The sequence below is a fragment of the Bactrocera oleae genome, chromosome 4 (assembly GCF_042242935.1).
Source record: "Bactrocera oleae isolate idBacOlea1 chromosome 4, idBacOlea1, whole genome shotgun sequence".
Taxonomy (NCBI): Eukaryota; Metazoa; Arthropoda; class Insecta; order Diptera; family Tephritidae; genus Bactrocera; species Bactrocera oleae.
In genome coordinates, this window is record NC_091538.1 from 40,623,807 (window position 1) to 40,639,442 (window position 15,636).

General features: G+C 34.2%; 1 protein-coding gene across 4 annotated transcripts; it reads right to left on the reverse strand.

The window, feature by feature from the left end:
- Nucleotides 1–578: 578 nt before the first annotated feature.
- Nucleotides 579–10,091, reverse strand: LOC106615558 (facilitated trehalose transporter Tret1). 4 transcript variants are annotated; one of them, XM_014231830.3, is made up of 5 exons: nucleotides 9,774–10,091; nucleotides 2,766–3,058; nucleotides 2,506–2,697; nucleotides 1,902–2,210; nucleotides 579–1,674 (listed from the first exon to the last, which is right to left on the reverse strand). In XM_014231830.3, exons 2-5 carry the CDS (start codon nucleotides 3,043–3,045, stop codon nucleotides 890–892), a joined length of 1,566 nt encoding a protein of 521 aa, XP_014087305.2. In that variant the 5' UTR covers nucleotides 3,046–3,058; nucleotides 9,774–10,091; the 3' UTR covers nucleotides 579–889. The 4 variants fall into 4 exon arrangements, with proteins under 4 accessions (XP_014087305.2, XP_069965115.1, XP_036218402.2 ...); XM_070109014.1 differs by having other exon boundaries at nucleotides 2,766–3,054; nucleotides 9,770–10,091; XM_036362509.2 differs by having other exon boundaries at nucleotides 9,770–10,091.
- Nucleotides 10,092–15,636: the final 5,545 nt, after the last annotated feature.

The window sequence follows — 15,636 nt, forward strand, 5'->3', positions numbered from 1 at the left end:
AATTCAAAAATTTTTGAAAAATACGCTCAGGTTGGCTCACTGCTAAGAAGACATATAACAACTTGATCTATCTAAGCTAAATCTTTCCAAAAGCAAATGTTATATCAGATCAACTAAATGAAGAATAATTAGGCGCAGCAACTTTTAATTAAAAATTCTGATTTCAAAAACCGGTTATAAGATATGCATAAGGATGTATGGGAAACAAAGTTTAATACACATAATTGTTTTAATATGAGTATTAAATATCCTAGATTAGGTAAGGTTAGGTGAGACTATAAGACTGAACTAATCGGCTTTGCAGTTTCTAGTGATTGCACTGTGACAAGGTACCCTAACAAGTCGGATAACAAAGCAGCATGATTACGATAAATAGGTCAAATAAGCCCCGAAGAGTCTAGAACGTATTGTCAGCGAGCTCAAGAAATGTATTGCTCTGCTATTCAGAGCTTCGGAGTAGTACATCTACTGCCTTGATGGCAGCCATCTCCTGAAGCTCGAGATGATGGTGAACTCACGACAGGTGACCCCCCCACCCACTTTGCCCCCTAAGCTTCGATCCATCAAATAAGCAACAATTATTATTGTTTTGTTTTTATTATATTCTAAATTTATTTCAGCATAGTTGTAAGTATTAAAATTTAAACCACTAACTGTAATAAAATCTTCTACCAGCGAATGAACCTATCACAGTTTAAGTTTTACATTAATTTTATTCTTTTCGAAAAGTTTTTTCTTTTTGTTTGCGCCCAATATTAAATGCAAATTTTTTTGAGTTAACTGTTAATCTACTTATTGGTAGCATTATTAAAACTCCACTTTCACTTCCTAATTAAATTAAACGTAGAACAAGTAATTAATTAGTTCTCTTTCTCTACACACAATTGGCTCATTTGACGGACACTTCCTGCATTTCTACTGGAGCGGCTTGATAACGTTGCGATTTCACGCCAGTACGGAACTGGTCTTCAATGGCGAGCAGTGTCCGTCCACGTGTCTCCGGCAGCACCGCGTATACATAAACCGCCGCTATGAATGCCATAATACCGTAAATAACAAAGCAATAGTCATTATCTAATGCATTCTTCATCGCCGGATATGTTTTAATGCAGATAAAGGCGAAGCACATGCCCACCGCCACTGTCAAGCCCGAAGCTGCTCCGCGTACTTTCTGCGGGAAGAGCTCAGATATCATGAAGAATGGTAACGTGTAGAGCCCGAATGTGCTTAAGATGATGAAGGCAATAATTGCAATGATCGGCAAATATGGTATTAGTTGTAGCCATGAACTCCATCTATAGCCGGCCAATACGAACATGCATATGCACATACCAAGTGCCGACACAAGACCCGAACGACGACGTCCCCATTTCTCCAAAATGATTCCCAGCAATACTGTGGTTGCGACTCGTCCAACACCGATCATGATAGCAGACATGAATGGGTCTATAGTGACGCCAGCCTCTTGTGAGATTTGTACAGCGTAAACGACTACAACAAAGATGCCTGTTAACTGTTGGAAAGCGAACATACCCATGAGAATTAGAAGTGGCTTGTAGACCTCTGGTTCGCGTATGCTTTTCAAAAATGGTGGTTTCTTAACACCTTCGCCCAATTGTATAGATTTCTGCAGTAAGTTATATTCGGCAAGTACTTCAGGATGAGTGATTTCGTCTGGAATTTGGGGGCAGAAAACAATGAAATTAAAGTGATTAAGGTACTTTTATTAACAAAACTTCTAGGGATATATGAAATGCAACCTAATATGGAAGCTCCAAGCTTGTTTTTTCCTTACGAGTGTCAACACCTGCATTACCCAAAACGTATAAAATTTTGCCGTTCTATAATTTTCTCGAAGTACAGCTGTAGGACATCAGCATAAGTGTTTTTCTAACTTTTACCTGATTTTTCCAAGCCACGAAAATAATTAAGCGCTCTCTTCGCTTCCTCAAAACGTCCCTTAGACACTAGCCAACTGGGCGATTCCGGCATTGGAATAACACAAAGCATCGCTACTATTTGATAGGCACAGCAAATCATTGAAATTAACTGCCAGTCATTCCGAATAAAATATCCCATTATGTACATCACTAGAATACCCGAAGCAATTGATACCGATGTGCCAAGAATGAGTCGTCCACGTATGCGCGGTAAACTTATTTCGGCGGAGTAGACACCAACTGGAGCGCTGGCTATTCCCATAGCAATACCTGGAAAAGAAGACATTTAAAACTTTAAATTTAGTGTCTATATTAGGGGCATATACTTATTTATAATCAAACAAAACACAAACTAGTGTGAAAAGTCTTTAGAAAAAAGTTAATAGTGAAAACCAATTGTCTACAATGTTATCTATTACTATTTTTTCAATGATCATAATGTAAATTATTGTTTCTTGTCTATTATAGACACTCATTTCCATAACCGAAATCATTTAGTTCTCAGTTTGCAGCTGGATGATTCGAATGTACATATGTACGTACATATGTGGTCACTTCTACTCACCAATACAAAATCGCGACATCATCAGCTGTATAAAAACAGTATTGGCGTTACTTTCCACCGCTAAAGCCATCAGAGCCCATGATGCAAGCGCAATGCCATTTAATACATAGAGTGTGTTTTTGCGACCCATTTTATCCAGTAAAAAGCCAGACAGTAGACCACCGAGTGGGCATGAAAGTGTGTTGATGGAAGCTAAAGAATGAAAAAAAAGCAAAACAAATCAAATTGTTTTTATATTCAATTCATTCGAATACATTTACCGAACCATGAGGCCTGTGACTCGCTAAGATGAACAGCCTCATTGGGGTCCGTCAACTGTCGCAAAGTGACTGTTGGCAAACTCAGCGCCATTCCGGTAGAGAGCAATCCAATATTACCAAGTATTACCATTAATTCTTGACGTCGTACTGCACGACTCTGTTCGCCCAGCGGTACTTTTTCTGCCGGCCTATTAAGGCCTGAAACAATTTGCGCTGTTCTGCCATTTTTCGTTGTCAGAGATTCCAGTTCTTCTGATTTTGTGGGATTGTGTTGGGTCATACTGTTGTGCTGCCTTAAAAAAAAAAGATAAAAATACAATAAGCAAATGATTATTAAATATTATAAAAGTGGTTAAATTCTGTGACCAATCAAAACTGAAATCTCGGCACATAAGCACTGAGTAACTTTTCATCAAAAAATATTGTGCATTATATACAAATTGTAATATTTTCAAATTAGTAGTTGGTCTGTATTCGGAGATTAATCTTCCGCGTAACTATCAAACGTGAATTTCGTACGGAGGGATAGTCAAGCAGCACTCAAGGGAATCTCATCTAAACAGGTAATATCGCTAATGGTCCTATCAGCTTACACATACATATGTATGTCACTGTGATTTTTTTGTAATTTTAAGTTTGACCTCGAATATCTCCTAAGTGGTTAAGATAATCAAAAATTTCCTAAAGACTTGTTTGTAGAGGGTTCCTATAATTTCCTATTAGAATATAATTTGGTTCAACAATCCGTTAAACCGGTTCAGAGTTGCAAAATTCCAAAATTAAAGAAAAATTTGTTCCGTGTTATTTATATGGAAAATAGACATTTGCGATGCGCGATCTTTTAATATTAATATTAAGGGCTCTGATTTTCACAAGCGTCTTTTTACATCTCCAGGAAAGTTTTTACGTTAGGATTTCGAAAAAAAAAATGAAATTTTTTTTTTTGAATCAGCCTAATATATATACAATATATACATATATTTCACATGAGTTAATGGTAGCAACAGAAGTTTCAATATGATTTTCAAAGCACTAGAATTTTTAAAAATATTTGTTGTAAGCAAGAAATCCTAATCTAGGTCCTTCAGCCGGAATTTCAATGAAATTGGTACAACCGTTTGCGAATATTGCAAGCTGCAAAAAGTTGTTGTAAAGTCAATCGTGTATCGAACTCCAAATATTGGCTTTTGCTTTTGTAGACTCAGTATTTATTGGATCACCCTGGCATATATACATACATATATATGTACATATTTATGCATTTTGGTATGTATGTATATAAGACTTTCGATAACAATCTAAATATGGTTTTATGAGGGCTATAGGCTATTTGATACTGCACAATTCGACTTGAAAGACTACATGTGCGAATCAGTATTTTAATTCATTAGTTCATACGATTTCAACCTTTCTCAAAAAATAAATAAAGTGTTTTGAACGCCACTGAAAATAACTGGCTGTATTTTATTTATTTTATACACTTATGTAACATGTTGCTCAACAGTATACTGGTAGTTTGTAATATGTACTGTATGTTGGATAAGTACATCAGAACAGATATGGGATTCACTTGCATAGTTGAACAGGATGGCAATCCGTCCGATTGATCAAGCAACGGAAAACTTCCATAAAAACTGAGATATCTTGAGTAATAGACATATTTCTGGTCACCTGGGAGAGTTCGTTACAAAGTGTGTCTATATGCATGCTCATAAGTATAATATTACATTTTGTATAAAAGGAAAGGAAAACAACTTTTAAAACTTTGATCAAATCAGAGATAGACCAGTTACATCTGAAATATGAACAGAGTTGATCTAAGTATACATACATAACAAATTCGGTAGAGAGAACGCAAACTAGTCTCTCAGTAAATAGTTTGAGATATAGGGTACAAATTAAATTTTTATAGCGAAAGCCGACCGGATCAGAAGAGTCGATATAGATATTATATTAATATATTAGCTTAATATTATTTAAATGAAATCGAAATTTGCCAAAACGTTACTGCTATCACTCTGCGGAGGGATAAAGGCTTTATTGAATACAAATGTTTGTATTTTTCCTCTTTTGTACCTCATTTTTCATTCAGTGTTATTTCCCGTTATCTGCAAAGTTTGCTCCGTAGCAAGTGGTCGAACAGCTGCATATGCAATGTAAATATTGTGTAATAAACAATTAATTTAAAATCAATCACCATTAATCAAAATGTTGTACACCACCACACCAGCGCGTTGGGCGCAATGATGCGGAGCAGCGGTCAATATTGGAGCGATATGATAATTTATCAGCATGTCGCTTTAATTGATTCAGTAAACATTGGACTGCCTAGCGTTATTTACAGTTCATACATTGTGCATTGTTTGAAAGATTGAGTACACAGTGATCTAGAGAAAGGATGGTTGTGGGAATACAAACACCGAAAGACAGCTAATTAAGATTATTTAATAAAACAAAAAGGAAAACATTATAAATATAAGTTTAATATTTAACAGAAAATATTTATATCCACAATCAAATTTGAATTGACAAATTCACAGTGATATCATTGAGTTTAGGGTTTTAGAGCTATCGCCAATACAGTACGGATTTTATTTGATAGCAATATTTAAATATTTAAAACTACAATAGATTATTATTAAAAAAGATTTACGAACAATGAATAGGTATATTCTTTAGATTAAAGCTGTTTTAGAAAGCAAAAAAAAAAGGATTTTAGAATATTCTTCATTGTCGAGTGTTTTTTTGGTATTCCGATTTTAGATATAACATCAAAAACATATGTTTATAGTTGTTTGCTAAGGATAAGCTGTTTTTGTTAAAATTGTTGAAATGTGCACAGATACCAACGGGCAAGTTTTTAACCTTTGTAATAATTAATTAAAATTTATTTTCAATCTAAATTTAATTTAAATACTAATATAATTAACAATAAAATACGAGCTTTTGTATTAATACTCAAATAACATATAATTAAAGTGAATTTCTTCCAAGTGATACTTGCCACATTAATTTATTTCCTCCTTTGTAGTAATCAGTTCGGGGCTCACTCCACGTTGCGCATAATTTCCGTTCAATAAAATCAAAACACTCATACAACAATTCTCACATGCTCTTCAAATCAGTGTTGGGCGACACTTGCCTAAAAAGACTGTGTTCACACGAGGCAAACTGCGACACGAGTTCGGAAACTTGAGTCCGACAATTTTTTGCATTCCCTTTCATAGCCCATTCTCAAATTCTTGTACGCTTCATGTGCGCGGTAGACAAAAATATTTTTGATATATTTGATTAACTAATTATTATTTCTATTATAGTAAGAATGCCGCATTGCGAAACAGCAAACTGCTACGAATAAGAACACAAAGCTTGCCAACCGAGCACGAGCGATATGGCCCTTTCGCATTTCCTCGTCGTCCCCTGCCAGACATAAAAAACCGATTTGGGTGACAAAAAAGTCCTCGTGTGAACGCAGTCAATGCAAGCGAGGCAAAAACTTGCATTCACCAATCTCAATGTTTGTTATCAGCACTTCAGAATGTAACGTTGATAGAGGTCAAATTATCTGAGCTATAATAGTCTACACATTTATAAGTTTGCACTTTGTTACTCCAGCGACTAAGTGAATGCGCATATTAAATGCAAATATTTACATGGGAAATATAAAACAGTTAGTCAGCTGTAAATATACATATAAGTGTAGTTAGAACCCTGTTGACATAAGATTGTTTTATCTGTGATTATGCGTAAGTACTTTTGCATTAAATTTGTAGACGTTATTAGTTTATACATAAGTAAATATTATTGTTATCAAAACAGAACAACATACAATTAGAAAATTTGCACAGACTCGAATGGAGCTATTTTGGCACACTACTTAGTAGACTTCATTATCTACAATTTCAAGTTACGAGTACCTCCAGAGTAAATCAATAAAGTTTGATAAAAGTTTTGACGTCCACGCTTGTACTCTTATCTTATTCAATACAGAAATGTAGACTTTTAGTTCAAGCGACCAACAATTGGAATCATAGCTTTCTTCAGGGTTAGATTAGATTCGTCGTTTAAAGAAGGCCAAACGCTTTATGTGTGTCATAATCCTGAAGTTGGTCAGCATCTATTTGCAACTGAAAGTTTCGCCAATGCGGCCGCAACGATCTCCTTCTGAATCGGCCTTAAAATAAATCCTAATAAATAACACCGTATTTACATCTGTTTCATATTCATCGGTACACCTGTTTCTATAAATTATATTCATAATGCATTTATTAAACATAAACCGATTTAAATCAATTCTACTTTTCCATTAAGAGGCTGGAACATTAATCAAAAACGTTAATTAACTCATTAATGTTACTTCCTTACTTGCGGCTAAAGGCTAATTTCGAATAACATTATTAAAAAATTGTCTCGATTAGAAGTGGGTTTTATAAAAAAACTGTTTTAATTCACTATTAATGCATACTTATATGGTATATCTATTTACATATATTGTATTTATATTGTAAATAATTGCATATTAATGATAGGGATATAAATTGAAACTGATATAAATACGAAACTTCTTTTAGTTTACGAATGAGAACAGGACTCAAACAAAGATAGTGTCCGGTTAAGATGAGCTCTAGATAAGTTCAAGCTTTATGGTGACCTAAGTCAATACATTAAGAGCTGTTACCAAACCAAAAAAGAACTTTGACACTTGTTACTAATTATGTTGACATTAATACAAGCTCCCTCTGAAAACATCGATATAAGTATATATAATCGAAATACCAGAGGGATAGGGCAAGTTAGCATTAAACAATACTAAATTTCACTAGCAACAAGAAAACACGTTAACTTCGGTTGCTCTGAAGCTATAATACATTTCACAAATATAAAATATTTTTTACAAGGTCATTATTTTGGTCGTTCAGTTTATATTGCAGCTTTATGCTATAGTAATTCGATCTGAAAAATTTCTTCGGAGATTGCACCGTTGCCTTAGACAATAAACCATGCCAAATTTTGAAGATCGTTCAGTTTGTATGACAGCTAAGTATGTATATGCTATAGTGGTTCGCGTATACATACATATATGGTACAGACAGACGGACATGGCTAAATCACCCAGCTAGTCATGCTCATTATTCTTGATTGATCTTTCTGGACGAACTTTGTGGCAAACTTAATATATCCTGTTCAGGGTATAAAAATGGTTTAATTTACCCGTTTAGGTCACTTACTACAGCAACATTGTTAGATTTTAAGGGTAAGTAAGCTCAGAAGTATGCCAAATCTTGGTTTAATTTAGTCTGGCTGGTGGAAATTAATTAGTAACGAGAATTGCAGAACCCAGTCCAGAATTTGGGGTCCAGTTTCGAATTTTAAGACTTTTTGTTTATAACCTGAAGTTTACATTGGTTTCTTAAACATATCTTTATAATTTTGCATAGGGAATTTATTTGTAAATGTAATAAATATTAAAAATATTTTCAATAATTCCGATTATGAAGATATCATTATCACTATTTTTAGCTATTAAACACTTTGGTGTTCATATTATTGTATTCTACATACATATAAGCAGCTGTTATCAATCTAAACGACTTTCTTAAGTATAAAATTGTATTGACGTCAAAACACTCAAATTATATAAGCAAAATACTCGTCAATAATTTGGTTTTTATAATAATAATTTTACTTTGGAGTATAAATCAACGGATCTGAAGGATATTTTAGTATTTTAATTTTCTTTCTAACAAAATAATTACCATGAAGCCTTATATCAAACTTTAATAGCACTTAATAAGAGCGAAGAGTATGTATCGTGTATCCACAAGCTCGAATAATAAATATGTCCATGAAAATGCATATAGGTATATAGACGGCTGTCTATACATGTATACAGGTACACACCTTTGTTGAACATTTGACCGAGCATCTCGCTCTATTTGTAGATTCTTTATTCCGACAGCCTGCTATTCATGGGCGGCGTCTTCAAAACATTTTAACATTTCGGAGTGATTTAAACCACAAGCCCACCGAATCGTTCGGCTACGGGGACCGAGGAATCTAAGTGCTTGGTTGTAATTTTTAAGAGTAGATTTAAGTATTTCATGAAAATTAAACTGAATTATCCAAATCAAAGGACGATCACCATAATCAAATTCCTTGAATAAAAGATCACTTGTCGCTGTGAATACGGATAGCGGTATAATCAACTATTATAGCAACAATATCGTATTTGGTAAAATCACAAGGTTTGGTTATGTTTAAGTAGCTAATATCAACCTCAAGACTACATGAATCATTGGAATACAGTTGGAAAAGTTTCTCAGACGTTTGGGTCGTTGCGGATATACGTACCTCCTCGACAAGTTCAGTATTGTTTTTATAAACATAAGTATGTATATAATATAATAATAGTATATAAATGTTTGTAAATATATCTGGTAAAACGATGTATAAAAGTGAATTGTGTTGCACGTGTGATGGAATTGAAGCTAATTCGGAACATTTAAAACTGGCCAAGCAGCTTTAAGGCACCAGCGTCAAATATTAAAAAAACACGAAAAAACGTTAACTTCGATTGCGCCGAAGCTATTATACCCTTCACAAATACAAAGGCCCCTTACAAGAACTTGATTCCGAACGTTCAATTTGTATGGCAGCTATATGCTATAGTGGTCCGATATCGGCCGTTCCGACAAATGAGCAGCTTCTTGGTAAGAAAAAGACTTGTTCACAATTTCAGATCGATATCTCAAAACTGAGGGACTAGTTCGCGTACATACAGACGGACGGACGAACGGACGGACAGACGGACATGGCTAAATCAACTCAGCTCCTCAACGTGATCATTTATATACATATATACTTTATATGGTCTCCGCCGTTTCCTTCTAGGTTTTACAAACTTCGTGCCAAACTTAATACACCCTGTTCAGTGTATAAAAATAATACGATAACAGAGAAGTAAAAATAAAGCACTAGTAGTTCACGACACCAATTATACATACATACTTTAGACGTGGTACGGTCACGACAGTAGCGATCAGAGTTGAAAAATTCAAAAACTTGTTTTCCACTAAAGTAAGCTGAAAGCTACAATCGAACAGCTGTTCTCAGCAATTTTGAAGTTCAAGTTTGACACATTTACTACGAGCACATGAGCCCAACAATCATACAGTTCGTTCGAGTACTTTCACTACCGACAACACTGAAATATGTGCTGCGATACGACGTGTTGTACTGAATGGTTTAACCGACGAAATATCCGTTTAAAGTCAGACGGTCCGATTTGAAGCAGTTACGCTAACCGACTAAAGCACAAATGTCGCATAGCTAAGCGTTAAAGCGACATTCAAATGCCTCGGTGAGCCGCTGCCTCCACCATTGCTCGATCATTAGCGCGCTCAACTACCTAAACGCTTGTTTAGCAGTGATGGGCTATGCGATGATCATAGAGACCTATTTAACAGAAGAGGTAGCTGACACTCTCACGACACTGCACCGTACTTTGAGATTATGGGATCCACACCATAACAACGTTTTGGAGTGGTGTCGTCAACTTTTATCGATATTAGTGCTGTCACGATCGTCACAAAGGAATATTAAAAAAGAGTAAAGACACGTAAAATTGGTCAAGCGGAATCCCAACGTAATAAACTATGAGTATTTGTTATCAGCAATAGTACGGAGCGTAGTATAGCACTAGTACTGCGTCCGATTAGCGCTGGTAGGATCGTCGCTTACATTATATATGTATATGTATGTATGTCTCGCTGCCAACGCAAATTAAAAGTCATTCTGAAAGACTTGCAGGCTTATCTGCTTTCTTGTAATTTCAGCACTCGAACAGCAAGACGAGGTTATCGTTTGCGATTGCAAGTATTTGGTTGGCCCCCGTTTATTCGCGTGCCAGCAGCGATAGGGTTGAGGTGAACATTCTCTCATTGTTTGGTAAACAAAGTACGTCGGCGGCTAACTGAAAAAAGTTTTGGGCTTAAGTGGAATTCTCTATACAGCTCCATCGTTCTGCCGTACAATAAGCCCATATTAGTTGAATATATAAAATAGATGATTTAAAAAACAGTAAAGTTCATGAGTGGTCAGTGGACACCAAAGAATATTTTGTTTGTTTAAACATCTCTTGGTTGCATTTTTTATTGACATTATACATATATCTTAAACCTTAACGCTACTTTGTAAAATTGAACTCCATGTTTGGTCCATACATATGTACATACAGTTATGTTCATATTAATAGCAGGGTGAGATGGAAAAAATCTAATTGCAGTAGCAATTTACTTAAAATTGTGTTTTCCGATTAACGTAGCGGTATAAAAATTCACTATTAATTCAGGTTTGGTTAAAGTAACCGTCCGTGGTGTCCTTAATTATTCTATTACTACGTATTACTCTTAAGACCACTCAATTAAACCTATTTTCAATAGTTTTTTTTTCAGATATTTTATTCAAACTTTTTGTTATTCCAAAGATTCATATTTTGTGAAATTTTCAAAGGAAATATTCAAAACTCGACCATTACGACATCATTTGCGGCAGTCCCTCGGAAAAAAGGAGCCTCTGCGTTGACAGCAGAACTTCTTACATGATCATCAAAAATTTAAACCATATACTAGGTATTAGACGAAGGAAAAACAAAAGAAAAGTTTGGTGAAAATTTCTCGATCTTTTTGTTTTTTAAATAGTTGTAATTGAGCAAAAAAAAGAATCCTTCGTTCAAGACCTTGTAAATTATATCTCGAATACCCGTGTAAAATTTCCTTAAGATTGGTTGAGTAGCTCGCGAGAAAACTTGACAACCGACTTTGAAAACTCAGTTTCGAGAAAAACGCGCTTAAAGTTATAAGTGACTATATAGTTGAACCCGCGCGCAACTTTTCAATACTGTGTCTCCAAAACTATTACTCGGATCAACTTGAGAATTTAGGACAATATTCTAGAGATGTTGTATTGGATTAAGTATTATGGTACATGACTGTAATTAACGATGTTAAGCGTTTTGTAGTTTAACTGTTAATTATATATATATTCATTTATATAAATGCACAGTAGTATTCGTCTATTCTCGTATAGTAGTATCCGAAAACAAAATTAATTTAATTTGAATGGTACTTCTTTAGAAAACCCACCACTTTTTTAATTTTTAACTGTTATTTTTGTAAACATAACATATGTATGTTTTGAGCATTTTTTTTTTTTGCGGGGGAGGGGATAGAAGTCGTAACAACAGCGGTATGTGCCGCTGGCAGGTCACTAAAAACCCCCCCTCTAAGGAACCGTGGCCCACCCTGGGACCGCGTTTGCATTACTTCAGAGTGGCGTTCCATTTTTCTCATTGAGAGATTTACATCTGCGCACCTGTGTCCAGGTCCCGCTTTTTGCTGCGTAGTAAAATTGCTGCGAATTTCTGGATGATCCCCCAGTTGATTTCGCTTTCCAGCATGACGCTAATTAAGTTGTCCGTGTTTATTGGTCCAACCCGGTCTTCTACGGCGCTGCGTTCCCATTGCCATCGTGCACATACAAAGAATGTGTGTTCAGCGTCGTCTTCTCTCGCGTCGTTGTATGGGCAAGACGGCTCTTCGACTTTCCCCATTCTGTGAAGGTACTTTTTGAAGTATCCGTGACGTGATAGCAGTTGTGTCATGTAGAAGTCGACTTCTCCAAAATTTCGGCTTGTCCATTTGTTTACTGTTTTGAGCATAGCCCACTGATATTTAATGAAATCATTTTACTAAAATTTCATTTCTTTGGAAGACGTCCAAAAGATCCGTAATGAAAAAACGCAATTTGTTTTCGGTGACTTAAGTCGGATTAAGTTAATCAATATAGCCGCTCTAAAGATATTAAAGGAACATGATCTTCATGTGTTAAGTAATGGTGTCAATAAGTTAATATTATATGTGCATGGTCTAATTTTTATTGAGTATCTGGTTTTCGAGTGGCTGTTATAAGTTAGAAGTACAATGACAATGCACAGTGTCACAAATCAATGAGAATGATGACAAAATTTCATGATTAGGGTTTTGAATTGATTTATTTTTTAGTTAATTGATATGACATACATATGTATGTATGAATAAGTAGTGTAAATTATGATTATTTTCTTTTTAATTTTGTCACATTGTGTTATATATGATATATAAAATTAATTTTATATTACTTGTTATTTTAAGTGCGAATTATAACGAGATCACAAGTTTGCACTTTAATAATATTTATAATATTTAATAAAATAATTTAATAGAAAATGTGTCAAAAACTAGCGCCGACGCTCGATGCACTTCCACTGAATTTGCATCACTCCCTTGACATTCTATTCATTAGGCGTGTTTTATTTGACCGTTATAAGCTAATAGCTAAATCGTTGACGAATAAAACGCACTTAGCTTATTTCATATTTTCGAATTGTGTTGGCAATGCGATCAAGAACAGTCAGCTGATATTCAGTTAATTTCAAAATGTCTAACGTGAAGAGAAGACTAGTTTGCATTTTTAAATTTGTAAACGAATTATTAAAATACCTAACAAATGTATTGATTTTGTTTATGTGAATTCAAGGTTACAAAAAACTGAAAACAAAAGTTTTAATTGTCAAAATTATGAAATCCCATCTACAAGAATCTGTAATTTTGGTTTGTTTACATTTTCATCTGTCAAAGTAAGGTTTATCGGTATTTCCAACGACTTTTTTTTCAAAAATCCAACTATTGTCAACGAAAAAAATAATCAACTGGCAATGTCTCTAGTTCAACATACAAGCTAAGATAACTTTTGATAAGCCAATATAATTGCATTGGCTAAGTCTTCCATACAAAATAAGTTGATGCTTAACGTGCTGGTTAAATAAAACAGGCCTATTATCTACGAGTATCTGCTACAAACTTTTGTATATATTTATATTTATACTCGTATCACACAATTAAATTTTATAACGGAATTAGATAGTTCAACTAAAACTGGTAACCATTTGTAAATAACAATAAATTGCGATCTAAGCTGCAAAAAACTGAAATTCTTAGAATCAAAACTAAATTGCACGTAACATCATATACAAGTACATACATACATACATATTTAAGCACATATGTGTAGTTAGCTAATCCTTCTATAAAATAATCCTAAAATGTAGTTAAGATGAAGTTTAAGTTAATTATAACGACTTTCATGGTTACCATACGTATCATTTAAAATCCTATAGTCTCAATCTCAACATAATCCTGAAATTTTATAAAAAAGATGGTATTTTATAGAGTTTTTTTTTTAATAAAGATTAGTTTTTCGTATCATTTTCCGTTTACAACTCGCCATTTATCTGCTCGTGTGTTTGAAATTTACATGTGAAAGCAACAACACAGTATATCTAAGCAAAATGCATTTGAATTCAATGGCAACAAAGTACATGGGCACTTCATTGAATTGATATAACGTCTTCCTGCTTTATCTCTGTTTAATTATTCCCGTCTATTTGATTTACACTGGTGTTTATTCGATTCGCCATTTTTATTCTAGTCGCAGTCTTGAGAATTGCACGCAATTTTCTTTAGAATGATGGAGATTCCTACTTAACCCCGACGTTAAACGATCAAGAAATTGCTTTCAAGTTGAAATACAATCACACTTTTCTACTACCACACTCTCACTATTCGAACTTAAACTTCGTCTTGATAACAATTTTTCCATTCAAGACGTGGGGCAAGTTGACGATCAAGTAAAAACAGTTGATCACATAGTTTTTCAGATATCTAGAATATGAATCTTTCGGGATATTCTTAGATTGAATTCAAAATATAAGTATATCAATCTATTATATTAATAATTTTGTGCAAACATCGCACACATCGTGCATAAACCCGCTTTTTCTAAAAACGTTTTGAACTATTTCGGAATGCACATACAATATTAATGTGTTCATATTACAAGGTATTACGAATTTCTAGGGCTGTAATTTTAGGATTTTTATCTATAACACCTTTGGTGCACTGCATAACTAATGAAAAAAATTTAGATTTACAATTAATTTTCGTTGTTGACTGGCTCACTCAAAAGTTGTATCAAATGAATTCAAAGAATTCACGTTTTTCCCCAAATTTCAATACAAATGTCCTTTGCTTTCCATTTTTTTGCTTTGCAAATAATTATGCAAATAACACACGAAGCAGCTTCACCTATAACTTTGGGGAAGAAGACTTCGTTAGCACATATTTCATATCCGAAATTTCAATGCATTTGTCAACTCAGGAGCCAACGTTTTCGGTCACTACTGCAATGGCGATTCGACGATTTTTCAACCTTCTTTCTTATGTCTCCAATGTTTTATTATTTGCTTAAAGTAAAACCACTGTCAACATTTCATATCTGTGAAAAGCCGCCAACAAATCCGGAAATCTGAATCGAAATAGTTTGTAATTGCCTGTCGAAAAGTGAATGTCATTCAAAGGTTTTCCGTAGTTCATAGTATACAAATGACATAAGATTGCGGTCATTCTTATTTATGTGTTACAGTGTGGAACCGCAAGCAATTGATTGCCCCATTTGATGCATTGCCCTTGATTTATGTTAGCATGACTGTGTATAAGTATGTACCTTAATTATAATACTTAAATCAATCAAATAAATTAGAATAATATGACACTTTTATTCCACTTTTAGATGGCGATGATCTTCGCGATGTCAATTGTCAGATTTCGTTGAAGAATATACTAGTCTATTTTAACATATTTATGTAGATAAAAAAATCTTAGTTTAATTATAAATAAATCCACAAGTTTGGGTTTAAAAAGGTATGGAAATAAATTAGAAATCGTTCAGCCTAGTTCATTTTAAGTACACACATATTAATTGTGAATTCGTTTCT